Raw genomic sequence first — 17,450 nt, 5'->3', positions numbered from 1 at the left:
CCAAGCCCTGAAGTCTAGATTTGCCTCAAAAAAGGGGAAAAGGAGAGGCAGCTTTGCATTGTTCCTCAGAGTTTGTAACCCTATCTACTAGCTTTTGACTTCAAGTTTCTGGTCATTTCAATAAGGCAGGTGCAGCCCTGAGCTTTTCAAAGGCCTGAGGTCCCTCCGAGGAGACGACAGCATCCACACAGGATGTGGTTCATTTAATGCAGCAGTGATTTTTTTTTTCTTTTTCAACGAAAGTTGGTGGTTAGGGTTCTTTAAAATATATATTTAAATAACTTTTTACATTACATATAACATCTTAGGAAAAAAAAAAAGCAGAGAACTCAATCCCACACACCTCAGAACCCCAAGCACACATTACAAAACAGAATAAAACATTATTAAAAGAGGCAAAGGACTCAAGAGATTTTTGTCTGTTGGTTTGTTAATGGGGAGGGGATGCCACAGGTGGCTCACATTTTGGGTTGAGGCGGGCTCTCTCTACTACCACTTTTGTATTTGTCAAAACTAATATATATTAGCTTTGAAGGAAGCCAGACTTTGAAGTCTCCGTACAGTTTCCAATTTTTACAAAAGAGTTCCTTCTGAGCTCAAGCTCCCGTACCGATGCCTGGGCCAGATCCTGGTCCTGGGAGAGAGAGGGAGAACAGCCATCAAGGTTGCGGAGAGAGAGAGAGAGCTGGCACAGCAGGCTCTGGGCAGGACGGACCAGGGAAGGCGGGGCGCTTGGGAGTGACAGTTCACAATGGTGGGTGGACTATGTGAGTGATACGGGGGACGGGGGGGGGGGGCAGCAATGGCTTCTTTCCTGAGGGGCTCAAGTTTACACAGTTGTTTCTGGGGGGCAGGTCTCCCTTGTTTGGCTATAGAGAATCTTCTGGAAGCCCTGGGATGTCATGGAAGCATAACGTAGAAAAGTGAATTTCTCGTGGCACCGAAAGAGCAGGAGACCCTTCAGCACACCCTTCACAGATCACACAGACCTTCCCATAAGTGGGTGCCTGGCTTGAGGAGACTTAGCAGAGAGCAGAGGGAGTCAGTGATACAGATGGGAAAGGAAGGCCACTTAGCTGACTGACTGAGCTCTAGAGAGGTCTGGAGAGGAAAAGGAACCTGACATGCTGCAGGGATGGGGCAAAGGCTGGATCAAGGGAGCAGCTCCATTTAGAAGACATTTGTGTACCTTTAATCCCAGCACTTGGGAGGGAAGCAGGGAGATCTCTGAGTTCAAGGTCAGCCTGGACTACAGAGTGAGTTCCAGACAGCCAGAGCTACATAGAGAAAACCAAAAACCAAAATCAAACCAAAACCAACCAACCAACTCACTCCCCCCCCCCCAAAGACATCTTACGTCTTATAAAGGCAATGAGTCATTACAGCATTTCTAGTGTAAGGACCGTAACTCAGGTCTCCCAAGTGGGGCAGTAGGCAAGTGCATTGAGGTCTGTCAGGAGGACTTTGCTAAGAGGCACAGGGATGGACTAAGGGGACCATGGAGATGCACAATAGTTGATGAAATTGAGATTGCTTTTGGGGTGTGAAGCATCTGAAGGGAAGAGATGCGGACATCATGGGTAGAGGGTCTGAAGACAGGCGGGGCTGAGAAGCAGTGTTGGAAAGCCATCAAGTACAGAAGCGAAGTCACAGAAGAAGCCAAACAGAAGAGGCCTGAGAAGAAGACCCCTATACAAATACCTACTATCATCTGTTCTCACCTGACGCCTCAGCAGCCAGGGCATGGGACTCCTGAGTGTCCTGGGGGGGACTGGAGAGGCTTGCTCTGGAAGCATCTGCCTCCTCTGGAGAGCAGCCAGGCTGCAGTGGCACCTCGGCTTGGTAGCATGGAGCCTGTTCCTCTTCCCGGGTTGTCCCCAGACTCCAGTGGAGTCGGGGGACGTCCAAGCCCAGCATCCCACCCCAGGAGCTGTGGCTGTGTATCCCTTGACAGTCCTGAGGCAAGCCCGTGTCACAGTCTACATCCTCTGGAATAATGGGGATGCGCTGGCTCAGGTCCCGGGCCCCTGCATAGCAGCTGGGTGGGGGTTCCTCAGTGAGTGTGTACTGCACACTCACTGAATAGTCTTCAGTGTAGCAGCTATTACCCCTGCCAGCACTGTGGGCCACCTGCTTCTCTTCATAGAAGCAGCAGGGCAGGCCCTCATATTTCACCCCATCTGTCCTGGGAAAATGGTCCGAGTGAAGGCCACACAGGCCCTGGGAGGCCCCTGGCTGTGGGTCTCCACTTGTAGGGTTGCAGTCCTCCAGGAGCCGGGGACCCAGGAATAAGGCGCTGCCACCAGCAGCTGCTCCTGCTCCAGGGCCCAGGGAAGAGGGCTGGGGATCGAAGCAGCAAGCACATGACGGTCCCTCTGGGCCCCCTTTCCAGGTCCTCCTGAGGTCCAGGGCGGCCCCAGGAGAAACCTCGAGCCCCACTTCTGAGGTAGAGCTGTTGGGCCCTCTGGGTTCCAGTGAGGAGTTGCTGCTGTAGTTCATCTCCAGGCTGCAGGTGGACAGCTGGTCCCCTGAGGGAGAGGCGGGGCCTAGCCATGGCTCACCCCGCCCAGCACCTTGACTGTGTGCTGCTGGGAGCTCCTCTGGTGGTGGGGAGCCCTCAAGGTGTACAGTGGGCCCCCGGCTTCGGTAGATGAAGGGGTCATAGTCACTGCTGAGGGAGCTGCGGAAGGTGGAACAGCTCCCATACACACCTTGGTTGCTAACTTCTGTGCAGTCCACCACGGAGTCGCTGGAAGAGCAGCGGCACTGGCCGGAGCTGTTGCTGCTGCTGTCACTGCCAGGACAGTCTGCCAGATAGCCACTGCACACAGAACGGTGCCCGTGGTAGCAGCTGAAGCTGGAAGTGCTGCCGCTCTCCACGTGGGTGGGAGGGGCCATGTGCACCACAGTGGGAAAGAGAAGGCTGCTGCCACCACTTGGTGGAAAGGCACGGGATGGGCCCCTGGGTGCAAGGCTGGGTATCGGCTGGCCCTCCTGCTCTGGGTAGCTGAGACCCTGGAAGTAGTAGTGTTGGTACATGGTCTCATACTGGGAGAAGCAAGCTGCCTTGGAGAAGCTGCGGCCACTGAACTTGGGCCTACGGAAGGGATGGGCTGGTGAGTAGGCCCGGTGTTCCAGGCTGCAGCGGTGAGGGGCCAGAGTGTGGTCCAGGTGCAGGGGTGGGTAGCCACGGATGTAGGTGGGGGTCTGTGGAGAATAGAGGTTCTGCTCCCCATGCCGATCCATGGTCAGCAGTGTGACAGGATTGCCATGGGCGTCCATACTTGTCCTGGTAGGGTAGGCTGGGATGGCATTGGTCCTATGCACACGGCCTGGGTAATGTACCGGCAGGGTCACTCTTGGCTGCCGACCACGTGTAAGGTTGCCAGTCTCCACACAAACAGCACCCGGATTTCCCTTTTGCTCTGGAAAAGGTGGAGGAAACAAAATAATGGGCAGAGGCTGAAGCATCAAGGGAAGCCGTGTGCCAGGGAGACTCTGCTTGACCCCGCCACAGTGTAAGCTGAGCCAAGTTCAGCTGAGCTGGCAGAGGCTGACCTGTCTCTTTCCATCTCCCCAAAGTCTACTGAGAGCAAAACAAACACAACAATCAAAGGGTCTCCCACCCTGTTCTGTAATGATGATGTGGGCGCAGCAACAAACAGTGCTATTGCATATTCATCACCCCTGTGTCTCTGGAAACAATCCTGTAGCCTAGAACTGGGCAGTCAACAAACACTACTGTCACCTGTTAAAGAGACAGGAGGCTTTAGGCCTAGGGAGGCCAGGTCAGGATTCCGGCCAAGGTTTGTTGTTTTCTACTTTCCTTAGACATGTACCCTGGCCTGGCCTCCAACTTGCTATGTAGCTAAAGATGACCTTGAACACCTGCCTCTACTTCCCAAGTGCTGGGTATCCCATGTGTAGACCAGCATACCCAGCTAGGGTCCTGTTTAATTGGAAACCCAAACTTGAATGCAAGACGGATTTTCTTTAGAGGGGGAGCAGCAGGGTGAGGGGTGTGTCAAACCTGGGACCTTGCATGCTCTAGGCAACAGTCTACTACTGAGCCATATCACCTGCCCCTAAAAGGGATCCTCAATGCCAGGCCCGAGGCCCATGCTGTGCTGCTTCAGCTTGCTCCTGAGCATGCATCAAGGACTTATCACACTGTGTAGGATGGTGTCCTCCGAGGCCCTAACAATTACCTATGATGTTGTGCCGACAGTGGGGGCAGGTGTGGTGCTGCAGCAGCCACGGATCCACACATTTCCTGTGGAACCGATGGGTACAGGGGATGACCCGAAGCTCCTGGAAAGGGGAGAGAGAGGGACATAGCATGAAGGATGGACAGAAGGAAGGGTACTTCTGCCTTCAGTCTCACACATATGCCTCCTCCAAAGGACCCTAAGGGGGACAGAATAGCCCTGGGCACACGGTGTGCTGGTGCCCTCCTGATAGAATATGGATCTTAAGGATTCCTAGCTTGGCAGTACCAGGAAGGAGGGCCTAGTGGGACCTGGTTTACGCACTCCCTCTTTTTTATATCCTTCTAGTAAGCAACTTTGAAGATCTATTTATTTATTCTTATTTTTTATTTTTATTTTTTAGGTTTCTTGAGACAGGGTTTCTCTGTGTAGCCCTGGCTGTCCTGGAATTCACTTTGTAGACCAGGCTATCCTCAAACTCATAGAGACCCACTTGCTTCTACCTCCTAAGTACTGGCATCAAAAGCCTGCACCACCACCACCACCACCACCACCACCACCACCACCACCACCAGCACCACCACCACCACCAGCACCACCACCACCACCACCACCACCACCTATTTATTTATTTTTAAGTCTGATGATAAATTTTATTAGAGATAAAGAGAAAACTTTCAGGGCAGGAAAGCAGTGTATCTCAGCAGTTGCTCAGAAGAGAATGGAGGAGAGAAGGGAGCCATGCCATGTGAGTTTAGCTGGCACAAAGGTCAGATACATGGAGAAAGATCAAGGAAGAAGAAAAGAAGACCTATTTTTTCTGAGTAATTCAGAAACACAGGCAGACTTACAAAGCAGCACAGCTGCATTTTGCAAGAGACTGCCTTAATTTTTACTTTTTTTTTTGGTTTTTAGAGACAGGGTTGTGGTGATATTGTGTTTCCCAAAATATTGTGTACCTTAATAAACTTATCTGGGGTCAGAGAACAGAAAAGTCACTAGTTAGGCAGTGATAGCACACACCTTTAATCCTAGCATTCCAGAGATAGAAATCCCTCTGGATCTCTGTGAGTTCAAGGCCACATTGGAAAAAGCCAAGCATGGTGACACACGCCTTTAATCCCAGAAAGCCAGCCTTTAATCCCAGAGAGTGGTGGTAGAAAGCAGAAAGATATATAAGGTGTGAGGACCAGAAACTAGAAGTATTTGGCTGGTTAAGCATGTGGCTGGTTAAGCTTCAGGCTTTCCAGCAGCAGTTCAGCTGAGAGCCATTGGGATGAGGACACAGAAGCTTCCAGTCTGAGGAAACAAGACCAGCTGAGAAGTTGACCAGGTGAGGTTAGCTGTGGCTTGTTCTGTCTCTCTGATCTACCAGCATGGACCCCAATAACTTGCCTCAGGTTTGATTTTATTAATAAGAACTTTTAAGATTCCTGCTACACAGGGTTTCTCTGTGCTGTTTTGGCTGTCCTAGAAATGGCTCTGTAGATCAGGCTGGCCTTGAACTCACAGAGATCTACCAGGACTTAATTTTTACTTTTAATTATATGTATGCATGCTTACAAGTTTGTACTGAGTATGTGCATGTGAGTGTAGTTGCCTAAGGAGGGAGAAGAGGGCGCTAGATTCCTGGAGCTGGAGTTGCAGGTAGCTGTGAACCACCCAACATGGGTTTTAGAAACTGAATTCAGATCTTCTCCAAAAGAAACATGCGCTCCTAACCACTGAGGCATCTCTTCAGTCCTATCCATCACATGTTCTTGTCATGATATGCTGCCTCCCTATAAGCCGAAAGGATTACAGTCAAATGATCACAGGCTAAAATGTCTAAAACTATGTGCTCAAACAAACCTTTGCTCTTTATATGCTTATTACTGCAGACATTTGTTATAGGAATGGAAAGTTCAAACACTTTCTACTCTCTCCCCTAACTCCAACTAAAGGCCAGTTTCGTTCCTTAACATAGGGCCCATAGGGAGAAGGAAACTGCCCAATCCACTTGACCCAATCACATTCCTTAGGGTTAAAGGACAAAGAATACAAGGAAGCGGGTTCCTTTCCAGGAGCTGGAAGGTACACCTAAGTCCAGAGCCTCGGGCTAGGGAGCATGGGGTTTGCAGGGAGGGTTACAAACACCCTAGGTCACCTATGTTGGTGTAGAGCAGTGGTTCTCAGCCTATGGGTCGTCCCCCCCTCAACCATCCAAAAGCACAGGTATTTTCATTAGGATTTATAACAGTAACAAAATTACAGTTATGAAGTAGCAAGGAAAATAATTTCATGGTTGGGGTTAGCATACATGAGGAACTGTATTAAAGGGTCACAGCATAAGGAAGGCTGAGAACTGCTGCACCATCTACAGATGTTTGCTTCTAGGCATCCTTGAAGGAGGTCAAGTAGAAAGGGACACTTGCTGGGGCCACCTGGCTTCTAAGGAAAGCAGCCTATGACAGAATGTGATGGGCTTTCCAAGCATTCTCCTGACTGTTCTTGTTACTCTGCTTTTATTTTCTCACCAGTCTCACACAGTGTTACTCACACTGATAACCAATGTGGTACTTCAGAATGTCTGTACTTTCTCACCTAAGTAGCGTTTGTGAGCATCTAGTATGCTGGTTGGCATCACAAGTGCAGACACAGGATGAAGCCACTTGCCAAGTTCACAAACCAAAAACCTGCCTGGGCTAGGTTGGAACCCAGGAGTCTGTACTTATAGTCTATGCAAGAGTATCATTCCAAGAGCCTGCGTGCAAATACACTTCTGCCCAGCAATCTACATCAGTGGGTGCTCTCATCCAGGCAGGGGCTGTCCGAGGCCTGAACTCTCAAGCAGTTTGCTCCCTACTTTGTGTGCACCTAACCAACTAGAGACAGGCGCAAAGATAGCAAACCACTGATGAGAGGTGGTTATAGGTGAACAGTTTATGCTGCTCCTAGTACTTTTCTTGCAACTTCTAATAAAGAGCTACAAGTGGGGGCGGGGGCGGGGGGCGGGGGGGAGAAGGCATCAAATCTCTTGCCTTTTTCCAAGTGAACACACCACATAACCACTTCTTAGAAGCAAACCAAACAACTTGTTCTTGCATCTACGTATTTTCTGTCTAACCATGTACTTTTTTGTTTGTTTTCTTTTTGGAGCGAGGACCTCAAACTCACAATTCTTCTGATTAACATCTCAAGTGCTAGAACTAAAATGACTGGCATGTGCTACCATGCCTGGAATCTACGTACTTTTGATCAACTTCTAAAGTCATCTAGTTAGCTAGACCATCTATAGAGTACTGTGTCTTCCCAGCTCCTAGGAGAAATACTGTTAAAAGCCTGGACATTTGAATCAAAGTTGTGGGGAACTCTGGTCATGGTGGTCCCCAGCACCTCTAGGAACCCGTACATCCCTTCCCCACTCAGAGGCCTTGTTTCTGTCACTACCTCTCCATCAATGTACTTCTCCAGACAGATGGCACAGTCAGACGTGGACCCGCTGCTAAGTGTATCCAGGGCCCCGCAGCTTCCTTCCCGGCGCCCCTTGCTCTTGGAGTTGAACTTTCTGGTTTCCATCTTCTCCAGAGCCTGCACGGCCAACCTGTTCATGGAATTCTGCATGGTAGAGCATGGTCAGTGTTGGTACACATTAACAGTGGTAGTCACACCCGGGGCCATATCACACAGGACACTGGGACAGACAACACTAGTCTCACTCAGGCCAAACAGACTCTTGAGAAACTGCTCAAAACTCATCCTGTCACTGTATTTTTCTAGACCCTTAAGAGTACTCATAGGCCAGGCGGTGGTGGCGCATGCCTTTAATCCCAGCACTCGCGAGGCAGAGACAGGTGGATCTCTGTGAGTTTGAGGCCAGCCTGGTCTACAGAGTGAGATCCAGGACATGCTCCAAAGCTTCAGAGAAACCCTGTCTTGAAAAACAAAACAAAACAAACAAACAAAAGAGTACTCATGACATTGGTCCAAGATTTTCCCAAGTGACCCTACTCCAAAGTCTTGCCTCCAAGGTAAAAGGTAATTCCCTGTCTTTGGTACTTCTCAACTCTGTGGGAGCTTGGTTTTCAGAAGGCCCTATGCCAAATGCTAGGGAAATGAGAGTTCACGCAAGTGCTCAGCATCTGATATACAGTGTGAGTGCATAAATACCAGCCCATAACCCCTGTTCTTGCTGGTTGATGGCTCCTCAGCCCTGCTGACAACTGAAACCATTTTCCTTTTGACGGTCACTCTCCAAGGTACCTTCTCTCCAAGGTATCACACTGCCACACATCTCCAAGTCTAGGTTCCTGCTTACCCTCCTCTTACCACCCTCTGTCTGCAGGTCTTCTACTATGGCTACCTGTTTATCAAGAGTCATCAGAAGGGTCTGGCAGGGCAAATGTCATCACAAGACCTGGGGACCTGACAGTCTGTATTTCTACCAACCTTAGATCTATCTGAGAAGCAAAGGTCTTATGCTCCAAAACAACATTCATTTGGACATTTCCCTCAAACTACTAGCTTGCAATACCCCCAATGCTGAGGCCTTTGCAGGCCTGTCCTTTTCAACATGAGGGCTCAGCACTTGAGGTTTGACATTCTCCAGGCCCCTGAGAAAGGATGGGTGTCATGGACAGCAGGTTGGCTAGACTCCTAACTTTTATCAGCAATAGGGCAATGGGGTTCACAGGTTGTTCTTAGGGGTTACCTGACTACGACGCTGCTTCAACTTGATTTTGACAAGGAGAATGAGGCAGACCAGGGAGACCACGACGAAGAAAGCCAGGAAAATCCCCATGTCAAAGTACTCGGTGGGTTGCTAGAATAGAAGACAAACGCCATCATGAGCCATGTTCTCTTTGGCCTGATTGTGGGCATGTGGGCTGTCAGTCCTGGTCAGGAAATGGAATGGATGAGTGAGACAGGATCCCTCTGTGTGTAGGAAGCGCCTGGGTTCTGCTCACATGAACACAGGATAGGGTGGGGAGCTACAGTGGTCCTGGGCCTCCTAGGAGCTGAAAGCCATTTGTAAAGTTGGGCCTCCCATTAACACAGTGCCAAGTTTGGTATACCTAGAGAAAGGCTCCTCTGGATAAACACAAATAATCAGTTATAGACAAAGGAGTGAGTGTTGTGTTTTGAGGGAATAGTGATTACTAAGCATATAATTAATGGTTTACAACAACTCAGAAAATTGTATGGTGCTTCCACAAATATCAGCTTCCACTACAATGAATCACGTTTACCAAAGAGTTCCTTTTTCCTTTAAAATGAAGCCAGCAATTCAGTTCTGCAAACAGCCCTTATTTTCTTGGGGTGGGGTAGAGGGTATGAGGCAGCATTTATCCTAAGCTGGTCTTGACCTTGCTATGTAGCTGAAGATGACTCTGAATTCTAACCTTACTACCACCACCATCTAAGTGCTGGGATCACAGGTGTGCCTTACAGGGGGGCTTTAGGCAGTGCTTTGCGACTACTGGACAAGTCCTCTACCAACTGAGCTACACTTGGCAGCTCTTATCCTTCTGCACACAACACTGCCTTCTGCCACCAGAAGCTGCTACACCTCGGCCATCCACTTAGCCAATGAAAACAGGACCCTAGTGAGATGCTGTGCTACCCAGATACTTGGTACAGGCAGAAGAATCATTCTACATGGGAACAGTTCAGTTAATTGTGAAGAGGAAAGAAAACACATATGGCCACCAGCCCCAGATTATCCAAGGTTGAGGAGAAGATGTCAGTCAAGTATCAGTGGGCAGTAATATTGCTTTAGCACAGCCTGACTGATGCTGTAACCAACGAATGTCGGTCCCAGGCCCCAGTAATTCTTAATGTTCTTATTTGTGAGTCAGGGAGTTTTAAGTGAGCAATCTACCTGGCTGAAAGGAGGAAATGTAGGCCTTTTCTCATCTCTAAACCAAGCGCTACCCATGTCACCCCTTTATCTTTCTCAGCTTGTCTCTCAGAAGGATGGGCTGAAAAGGGGCAACACCAGGTGGAGAGACCAGAGACTTCACAGCATACAATGCCTATTCTGTAAGCTTTTACAAATTTTTACAAATAAAGAAATTGAGGTGAAAATTTCTGTTTTCCTGCCCCATAGTTGAGCTCAACCATAGGCACCTACACTATACCAGGATTCCAGATGGAGGGACAAGAGGCAGAAAGGCGAAGCTCACAGGAAACAAAGGCACTGGGAGGACAGCAGACATGTCGCCACTCACTCGAGGAGGGAGGTGCTGGATCCTTGCTCGAGCTACTTTCTGCTTGTTGACAATGTTCATCAGCTTGATGGCATCTGCACCCTTCACATACACCACTGGCCTCTTAAGAGGGTCTTCTGAGCCTTGGTTCAGCTGACAAAGAAGACAGGGAACCAATTAAAAGATATGCTTACTTTAAGCAAGATAGGGTTTGGAATGCGGCTCAGTAGGGGAGCACTTGTCTTGCACATGCAAGGTCTAGCTTTCATCACACACACGCACATGCACACGTGCACACGTGCACACACGCATGTGTGTACAAGCATGCGCTCTCATGAATGCACACATAAAAAAGAACACTAAATCCCCAATTGGAAATTCTTTAAGTCTTCAAGCATTATAGTCTTGGGATTCCTAGAAAGGGGAGGATAGGGTGCTATACTTGTTTTAAGATGGGCTGAGCTGGCTGAAAGCCCAGAAGACTATCTGAGAATGTCCCTCATTCCTAACTCCTGACCTATAACCACTTTCTATATGCCTCCCTCAGGGTATGATACTCAACACAGGCAGGCATATAGTAATATACTTCAGCAGACAGACAGACAGGTGCAAAGAATCTGAGACAGGGGTGTCACAACAGTGCCCACTCAAGATAAGCAAAGCAAATGCCTCTCAGGCAGACAGGAGAACTGGTTTTGGTGGAGCTTTACCTGGTCGATGGCTTCTGGGTTTTCAGAGACATCAAAGATAACTGCAGTGGCCCCCCGCTGAACTGCTCTCTTGGCCTGGTGGAATGAAAAAAGCAGGTTGGTACTGTCTTCTGACCCTGCCAACACTGGCCTTACAAATCAGCCATGGCTTCAAATGCAGAACCAGACAGCACACAATATCCGTGCCTCGGAGCAAGTTGTTCTACTTCCCCAAGCCTTGACATTCTCATCTGAAAACAGAAGATACCGCCACCTACTTTGTCCTATCATCCCAAGAGCCCGGTGACTTAGAATGGGTGAAAACGAGTAACTGACTACTGTAGAAGCCTGTCTCCCCCATCGCTGGAACATTAAAAACAAGTCTATGGGTGGGCAGCTTGCCCAGCCAGTACAGAGGTACCGGCTTTAGTATTTTCTGCTATGAACACACTGCCCCTGGAAACCAGAGTAAACGCCTTTGGTTTGTCTCTTGTGGTCCTTTTTTCCTTCCCGTGTCATCCAGTTAGAACAGAATGTTGACTATTTCTGAATGAATCTCAAAATGGTCTCTTTTAACACGTGACACAAGCTGAAGACCTTTGGAGACACTGTTGGGGGGTTACAAGAAATAATAAGTGGGGATTTAGAGCAGTTGGCTGCCAAGCCTGGCTTCACATCAAAAACCACTTGGGAAGTTTGTAAAGCAGATTTCCTGGCTCTAACCACAGACGGTTTCAGTGGAGCTGGAGACAGGCTCAGGAAGCTGAGTTCCATAAGCTCTCGGGGCCTGGCTGATCCCACCAGTTAGAAAACCAGAGGTCAGAGGGACAAGACAAGAAGGCTCAGAAACAAATAAGTGATAGAAATTTTTTTTGATGTTGGGATAGAGGAAAAGATGGAAGAAAAGATTCCTTTCCACCTCAGTGAACCTTCTAATTTTATCTCCAGCTGAGTGAACAGAGTTGAGTCTGCAGAAGAAGAAATGAGACAGACCCCCCTTGCTTTTAGGATTTGAACTAGTGTAACAGAGACAGCCACTCTACACACACACACACACACACACACACACACACACACACACACACACACACAGAAAACAAAACAAATTCCAAAACCAGCATGTTAAAAGATGGGCAAATATCATCCAGTGCTCAGAGGTCATGTCACTATGGGCCCAAACAGTGAATAAACCCAATAAATAAACAGAGAATAAATCCAAATGCCTTCCACAGGAATAATCTGTACTGACAGGTGCACAAACCCAAAGACCATCAACAATAACAACTAATGACTTTACTGGACCACTAGAGGGCAGTGTCACCTCATTGCTTATTAAGCCACTCAACTGCACTTGGGACCCAAGTAAAAAATGAGTGACACTGGGGATAAAGCATGTTCCTTGGAAGCTTAAGAAACCCAGGAATCGCCGGGCGGTGGTGGTACACGCCTTTAATCCCAGCACTCGGGAGGCAGAGCCAGGCGGATCTCTGTGAGTTCGAGGCCAGCCTGGGCTACCAAGTGAGTTCCAGGAAAGGCGCAAAGCTACACAGAGAAACCCTGTCTCGAAAAACAAAAAAAAAAAAAAAGAGAGAGAGAGAGAAAAAAAAAAAAAGAAAAGAAACCCAGGAATCCTGGGTACAGTGCTGTAGGATTTGTCCCTGTCCTACAGGTATCTTCCTTAAAAACAAATTGAGACTGAAAAATCAGAAAGTCAGCTGAGGGTTACACTTCAGTTTTATGACCTGTTCCTCCTAAGCTGCAGTCTTTCACTTTTTCTGCTTGGTAGTGCTGGGGTCAAACCTGGGCTTTGTTCATGCTAAGCAAGCGCTCTAGCACTGCATCTTAAGTCACTGCACCTTTCAGTCCAGCCTCAGAACAGGTAAGGTGGCATGACTGTTCTTTTCCATTAAGCTCCTTAGGGCAGCAGGCCTCGACTTGAGACCGCAGCTCCTAGACTCCCGAGTAGGTGCTTGTGTTTCTGCCCCAGTGGTACAGTAGGCTTCCTCACAAATTCCATTCCCAGAGGAAGAAATGAAGAGGGCCTCTCTTTCTTTTATTCTGCTTTCATCCAGGGATCCAGCATATCAAACAGTACTTGTGGGGAGTGTGAGTTCAGATATGTCCTGACTGGAGTGCTTGTCTCTCCAGCTTTGATGCTGGTGCACCTGGAAAGGTTGGCAGAGGCTGCAGTGCCTGGGTAGGGAATGCCTTCCTGGAATATGCCTTGGGGAACCACACAGCCAGAGGGCCTCCTTGGCTTCCCAGTATTTCTTGTTTCACAAGAACATGAATGTTCATTTGTTTCAGAGGCATGACCCATTCAGGACAGATATCACAGAGCTGCGGGGTGAACCCTGGGCCTCATCCATGCCAGGTATGTACTTTACCATGGGACTACATTATCAGTTGTACAAAAGATGCTTTAAGACATAAATGATTTTATCAGGTATGGTGGCGCACATCTTTAATCCCAGCACTCGGGAGGCAGAGGCAGAGGCAGGCAAATCTCTGTGAGTTCCAGGCCAGCCTGGTCTACAGAGTGAGTTTGAGGATGGCTAGTGCTATACAGAGAAACCCTGCCCTGAAAAACCAAACCAAAAACATACCTTGCTTCTTTGGTGAGGAAGAGGCAGGTAGAGAATGAAGTGCTTAGCTCTGTCTCATTTACAACCCATCCTCAGACAAATCACTAATGTGTGGAATCTCAGGAGAAGTCCTGTGGCTGAGCAAATGCTCAATTTTCAGTGAATTACATTAAAAATTTTAGTTATTGAAGCTGGAGATGCAGCACAATTCATAGAGTGCTTGTCAACCACCCATGAAGCCCTAATATAAAGGGGTCCTTAGCATGATATAAAACTTGGTATGGTGTCTGTAATTGCAGCATTTGAGAGGTAGAGGCAGGAGAAATCATAAAATTCAAGGTCATCCCTGTAACACAGAGTTTAAGGGTAGTTTGGACCATGTGAGACTCTCTATTTTTGGTTTTTAGATTATACATATAAGCTGCTACTGAAATAATTTGCATTTCCAGCACATCAGCACATACCAGGACTGGATGGAAGGAGATCCTACTGAGATCTTGCTTGTTGAGAGGTGGGTGGCTTTAGAAAAGACTGATGGCTGGGGATGCTCCTCAGTGGTAAAGTGTGCTTACTCCTAAGTTTATTTAATCCTCAAGAAAAGGCCATAAGTAACCTTCATTTACAAAAGGGGAACTTTCATTATATATTGAAAACATAAAATATTGCTTGGTTACACTTTTCCTCCTGCCCCAATGCAATTCTAAAAACTTGAGGAGCCAAGTTTGCCAAAATTTTATCTAGTCAGCCTCCTACCAGATTACTGTAATCCAAACAAATCTAACTCCTAGCTAGAAGATTACCAGTCTTGTGACTAGAGTAAAGCTTATTTTTATAATGTTGTACCCCTAAAGCTGCTTGAAAGGATGGGAAAGACACAGCATGGTGGGCATGGCAGGTGAGGGTCACTGGCAAGCTGGGTTCACAGGAATGGAAGAGCAAGAAAAGGCTGTGGCTTTCTCAGAAGATGTGTGATATCTCGGCAAAACCAAGCGGCAGCCAAAGCCTTGCTAACCCTTCCCATCAGTCTTCAAATTGCTTCTATCCTCACTTAGGACAACATAGGTGGAACCAAAGGGGGGGGGGCAACCAGAAGCACGGTGGCAAGGAGATGTCTGCAGTGATACAGGTGACAAAGCACAGTGGCAAGGAGATGTCTGCAGTGATACAGGTGACAAAGCACAGTGGCAAGGAGATGTCTGCAGTGATACAGGTGACAAAGGACAAACTTTGTGTACTTCTATTTTACAAAGCACAAGATTTGCAGCCTCAGAAGGCAGGACCCTGCTAATCACTTATCACTTCTAAGATGATTCTATCAATGGTCAGTAGATTGAAAGAAGTCTGTCTGGGACCATACTCAGGTTATGGAAAGTAGAGAAAGTGCTTCCTGGCAATTGGGGTGGTTCTTCCATAAGACCAAGTCTATAAACTCCCAATGCAGACAACATTCTGATAAGAATGGTTCTGTTACAATGGCCTTATAGGGTGTGTGTGTGTGTGTGTGTGTGTGTGTGTGTGTGTGTGTCTCATGTGTGTGGTTACATCTGTTACAATGGCCTTATAGGGTGTGTGTGTGTGTCTCATGTGTGTGGTTACATCTGTTACAATGGCCTTATAGGGTGTGTGTGTGTGTGTGTGTGTGTGTGTGTGTGTGTGTCTCGTGTGTGGTTACATCCAGACCTGGTTTGGGGCTCAGACCTATCAATCAATTCCTGTCCTTTGGAGCTTCTGAGATACTTATTCCTTTGTTAAGCACTTGGATGTCATTTCCCTAGTGTCTAAGCTTTATTGTAGGAAAATGAAGACAAACTATAATCTCAGCAGGAAATAACCAGAAAATGACAAAAAAAAAAAAAAAAAAAAAAAAAAAAAAAAAGAAATCTTTGCTCTGGATCCTTGATGTGAAAGTAACCAAGGAGTTGGACTGTCAATAGCTAGTTAGAAGAAATGTCTACAGCTTCCTGTGGGAAGTTCTGACATACAGCAATTCCAGTGGCTCTACTGAATGTAATGTTATTCCTTTTAAAAATTCTTAACATATACTACCAACAAGTTCTTAAAAACCCTTTCTGCCTTTGGCAGTCCTGTGAGCAAACCTGGGATCAAGGCACTATATATTACTAGGAAAGCACTGAGTTATCTCTACCTTCTAAAATATACCTTTTAAAAAATTTATTTAAAAAACTACGCAGAGAAACCCTGTCTCGAAAAACCAAAAAAAAAAAAAAAAAAAAAAAAAATTAAAAAAAAAAAATTTATTTAAAATTGTATGTGCATTAGTGTTTTACCTGCATTCATGTCTGTGGGGGTGTTGGATCCTCTGGAACTGGAGTTATAGACAGTTGTGAATTCGTATGTACGTGCTGAGAATTGAACCCAGATCCCCATGAAAGAGCAGCCAGTGCCATCTCTCCAGCCTCATTATCATTATCATTATTATTATTATTATTATTATTATTATTATTTTGGTTTTGAGAGACAGGGTTTCTCTGTGTAGCTTTGGAGCCTGTCCTGGAACTCACTCTGTAGCCCAGGCTGGCCTTGAACTCACAGAGATCCGCCTGCCTCTGCCTCCTGAGTGCTGGGATTAAATGCATGCACCACCGCCACCCAGCTTAATTATTATTATTATTATTATTATTATTATTATTATTGGTTTTTTGAGACAGGGTTTCTCTGTAGCTTTGAAGCCTGTCCTGGACTAGCTCTGTAGACGAGGCTGGCCTCGAACTCACAGAGATCCACCTACCTCTGCCTCCCGAGTGATGGGATTAAAGGTGTGTGCAACTACCACCCGGCTTATTATAATTTTTTAAAGAGGGTCTTATTCTGTATCTTTATTCTGTAATCTAGGCTGCTCTTGAACTCATGATCCTGCTGCCTGAGCAACCTAAGTGCTGAGATTACAGGTATGTACCAAATGCCTGGCTTCTTGTAAATTTGTTCATTTTGAGACAAGGTCTTACTATGTAGCCTTAGTTGGTCTGGAACCAGGCTGGCTTCAAACTCATAGGGATTCTCCTGCCTCTGCATGCTGGGATTAAAGGTGTGTGCCACAATACCCATGGTGTCATGTCCCTACATAATCCCTACTTCTTTCAGAGGCTACTACTAGGGCCTCATACATGCTAGGCAAGCAATCTATTTCTAGCTTGTTTTCTCATTTTTGATTTTGACACAGGGTATGACTAAGTTACCTATGGAGGTTTTGACTTTGTAGTCTAGTCCTCTGACTTGGCTCCCTAAACATTTGATATTATAGACCTTTACCACCAGGCCTGGATCCTTCATGTATTTTTGGTATCTGTACTATTTCTGTTTTTTTTTTTTAATTAATTAATTTATTTTGTATACAGTGTTCTGTCTGCATGTATGCCTGCAGGCCAGAAGAGGGCACTAGATCTCATTATAGATGGTTATGAGCCACCATGTGGTTGCTGGGAATTGAACTCAGGACCTCTGGAAAAACAGCCAGTGCTCTTTACCGCTGAGCCATCTCTCCAGCCCCCTATTTCTGTTTTTTACATTAAATGGATCTAGACTTTCATTTCCAATTTCCTTACGACAGAGAAATAGTGCCGAAGAACATGAAGATTATTAAGAATCTTTATAGACTGTGCTCCTTAAATTCTATTCAAGCTTGTATTAATGACAAAGTAGGATGACATGAATGAACAACACAGGCAGGCTACATTTATATACTCCATACCTAACAAAACAGATGGCCCTGGGCACAGCACATACTCAAATAATTAACACAGTAGTGAAAAATGGTCTGAT

At 46.9% G+C, this 17,450-nt stretch overlaps 1 protein-coding gene across 1 annotated transcript in view; it reads right to left on the bottom strand.

Moving 5' to 3' along the window:
* Window positions 1-252: 252 nt before the first annotated feature.
* The window catches only part of Znrf3 (zinc and ring finger 3), a 168,164-nt gene continuing 150,966 nt past the window's right edge, over window positions 253-17,450 (bottom strand). The window contains 7 exon segments of the mRNA XM_037208099.1: window positions 253-634; window positions 1,722-3,425; window positions 4,209-4,311; window positions 7,638-7,805; window positions 8,899-9,009; window positions 10,418-10,549; window positions 11,107-11,181. Of these exon segments, the coding sequence (XP_037063994.1) occupies window positions 597-634; window positions 1,722-3,425; window positions 4,209-4,311; window positions 7,638-7,805; window positions 8,899-9,009; window positions 10,418-10,549; window positions 11,107-11,181 (2,331 nt within the window). The 3' untranslated portion in view covers window positions 253-596.

Source organism: Peromyscus leucopus, chromosome 7 (genome assembly GCF_004664715.2).
Source record: "Peromyscus leucopus breed LL Stock chromosome 7, UCI_PerLeu_2.1, whole genome shotgun sequence".
Lineage (NCBI taxonomy): Eukaryota > Metazoa > Chordata > Mammalia > Rodentia > Cricetidae > Peromyscus > Peromyscus leucopus.
This window is presented reverse-complemented; position numbering and strand designations above follow the sequence as displayed.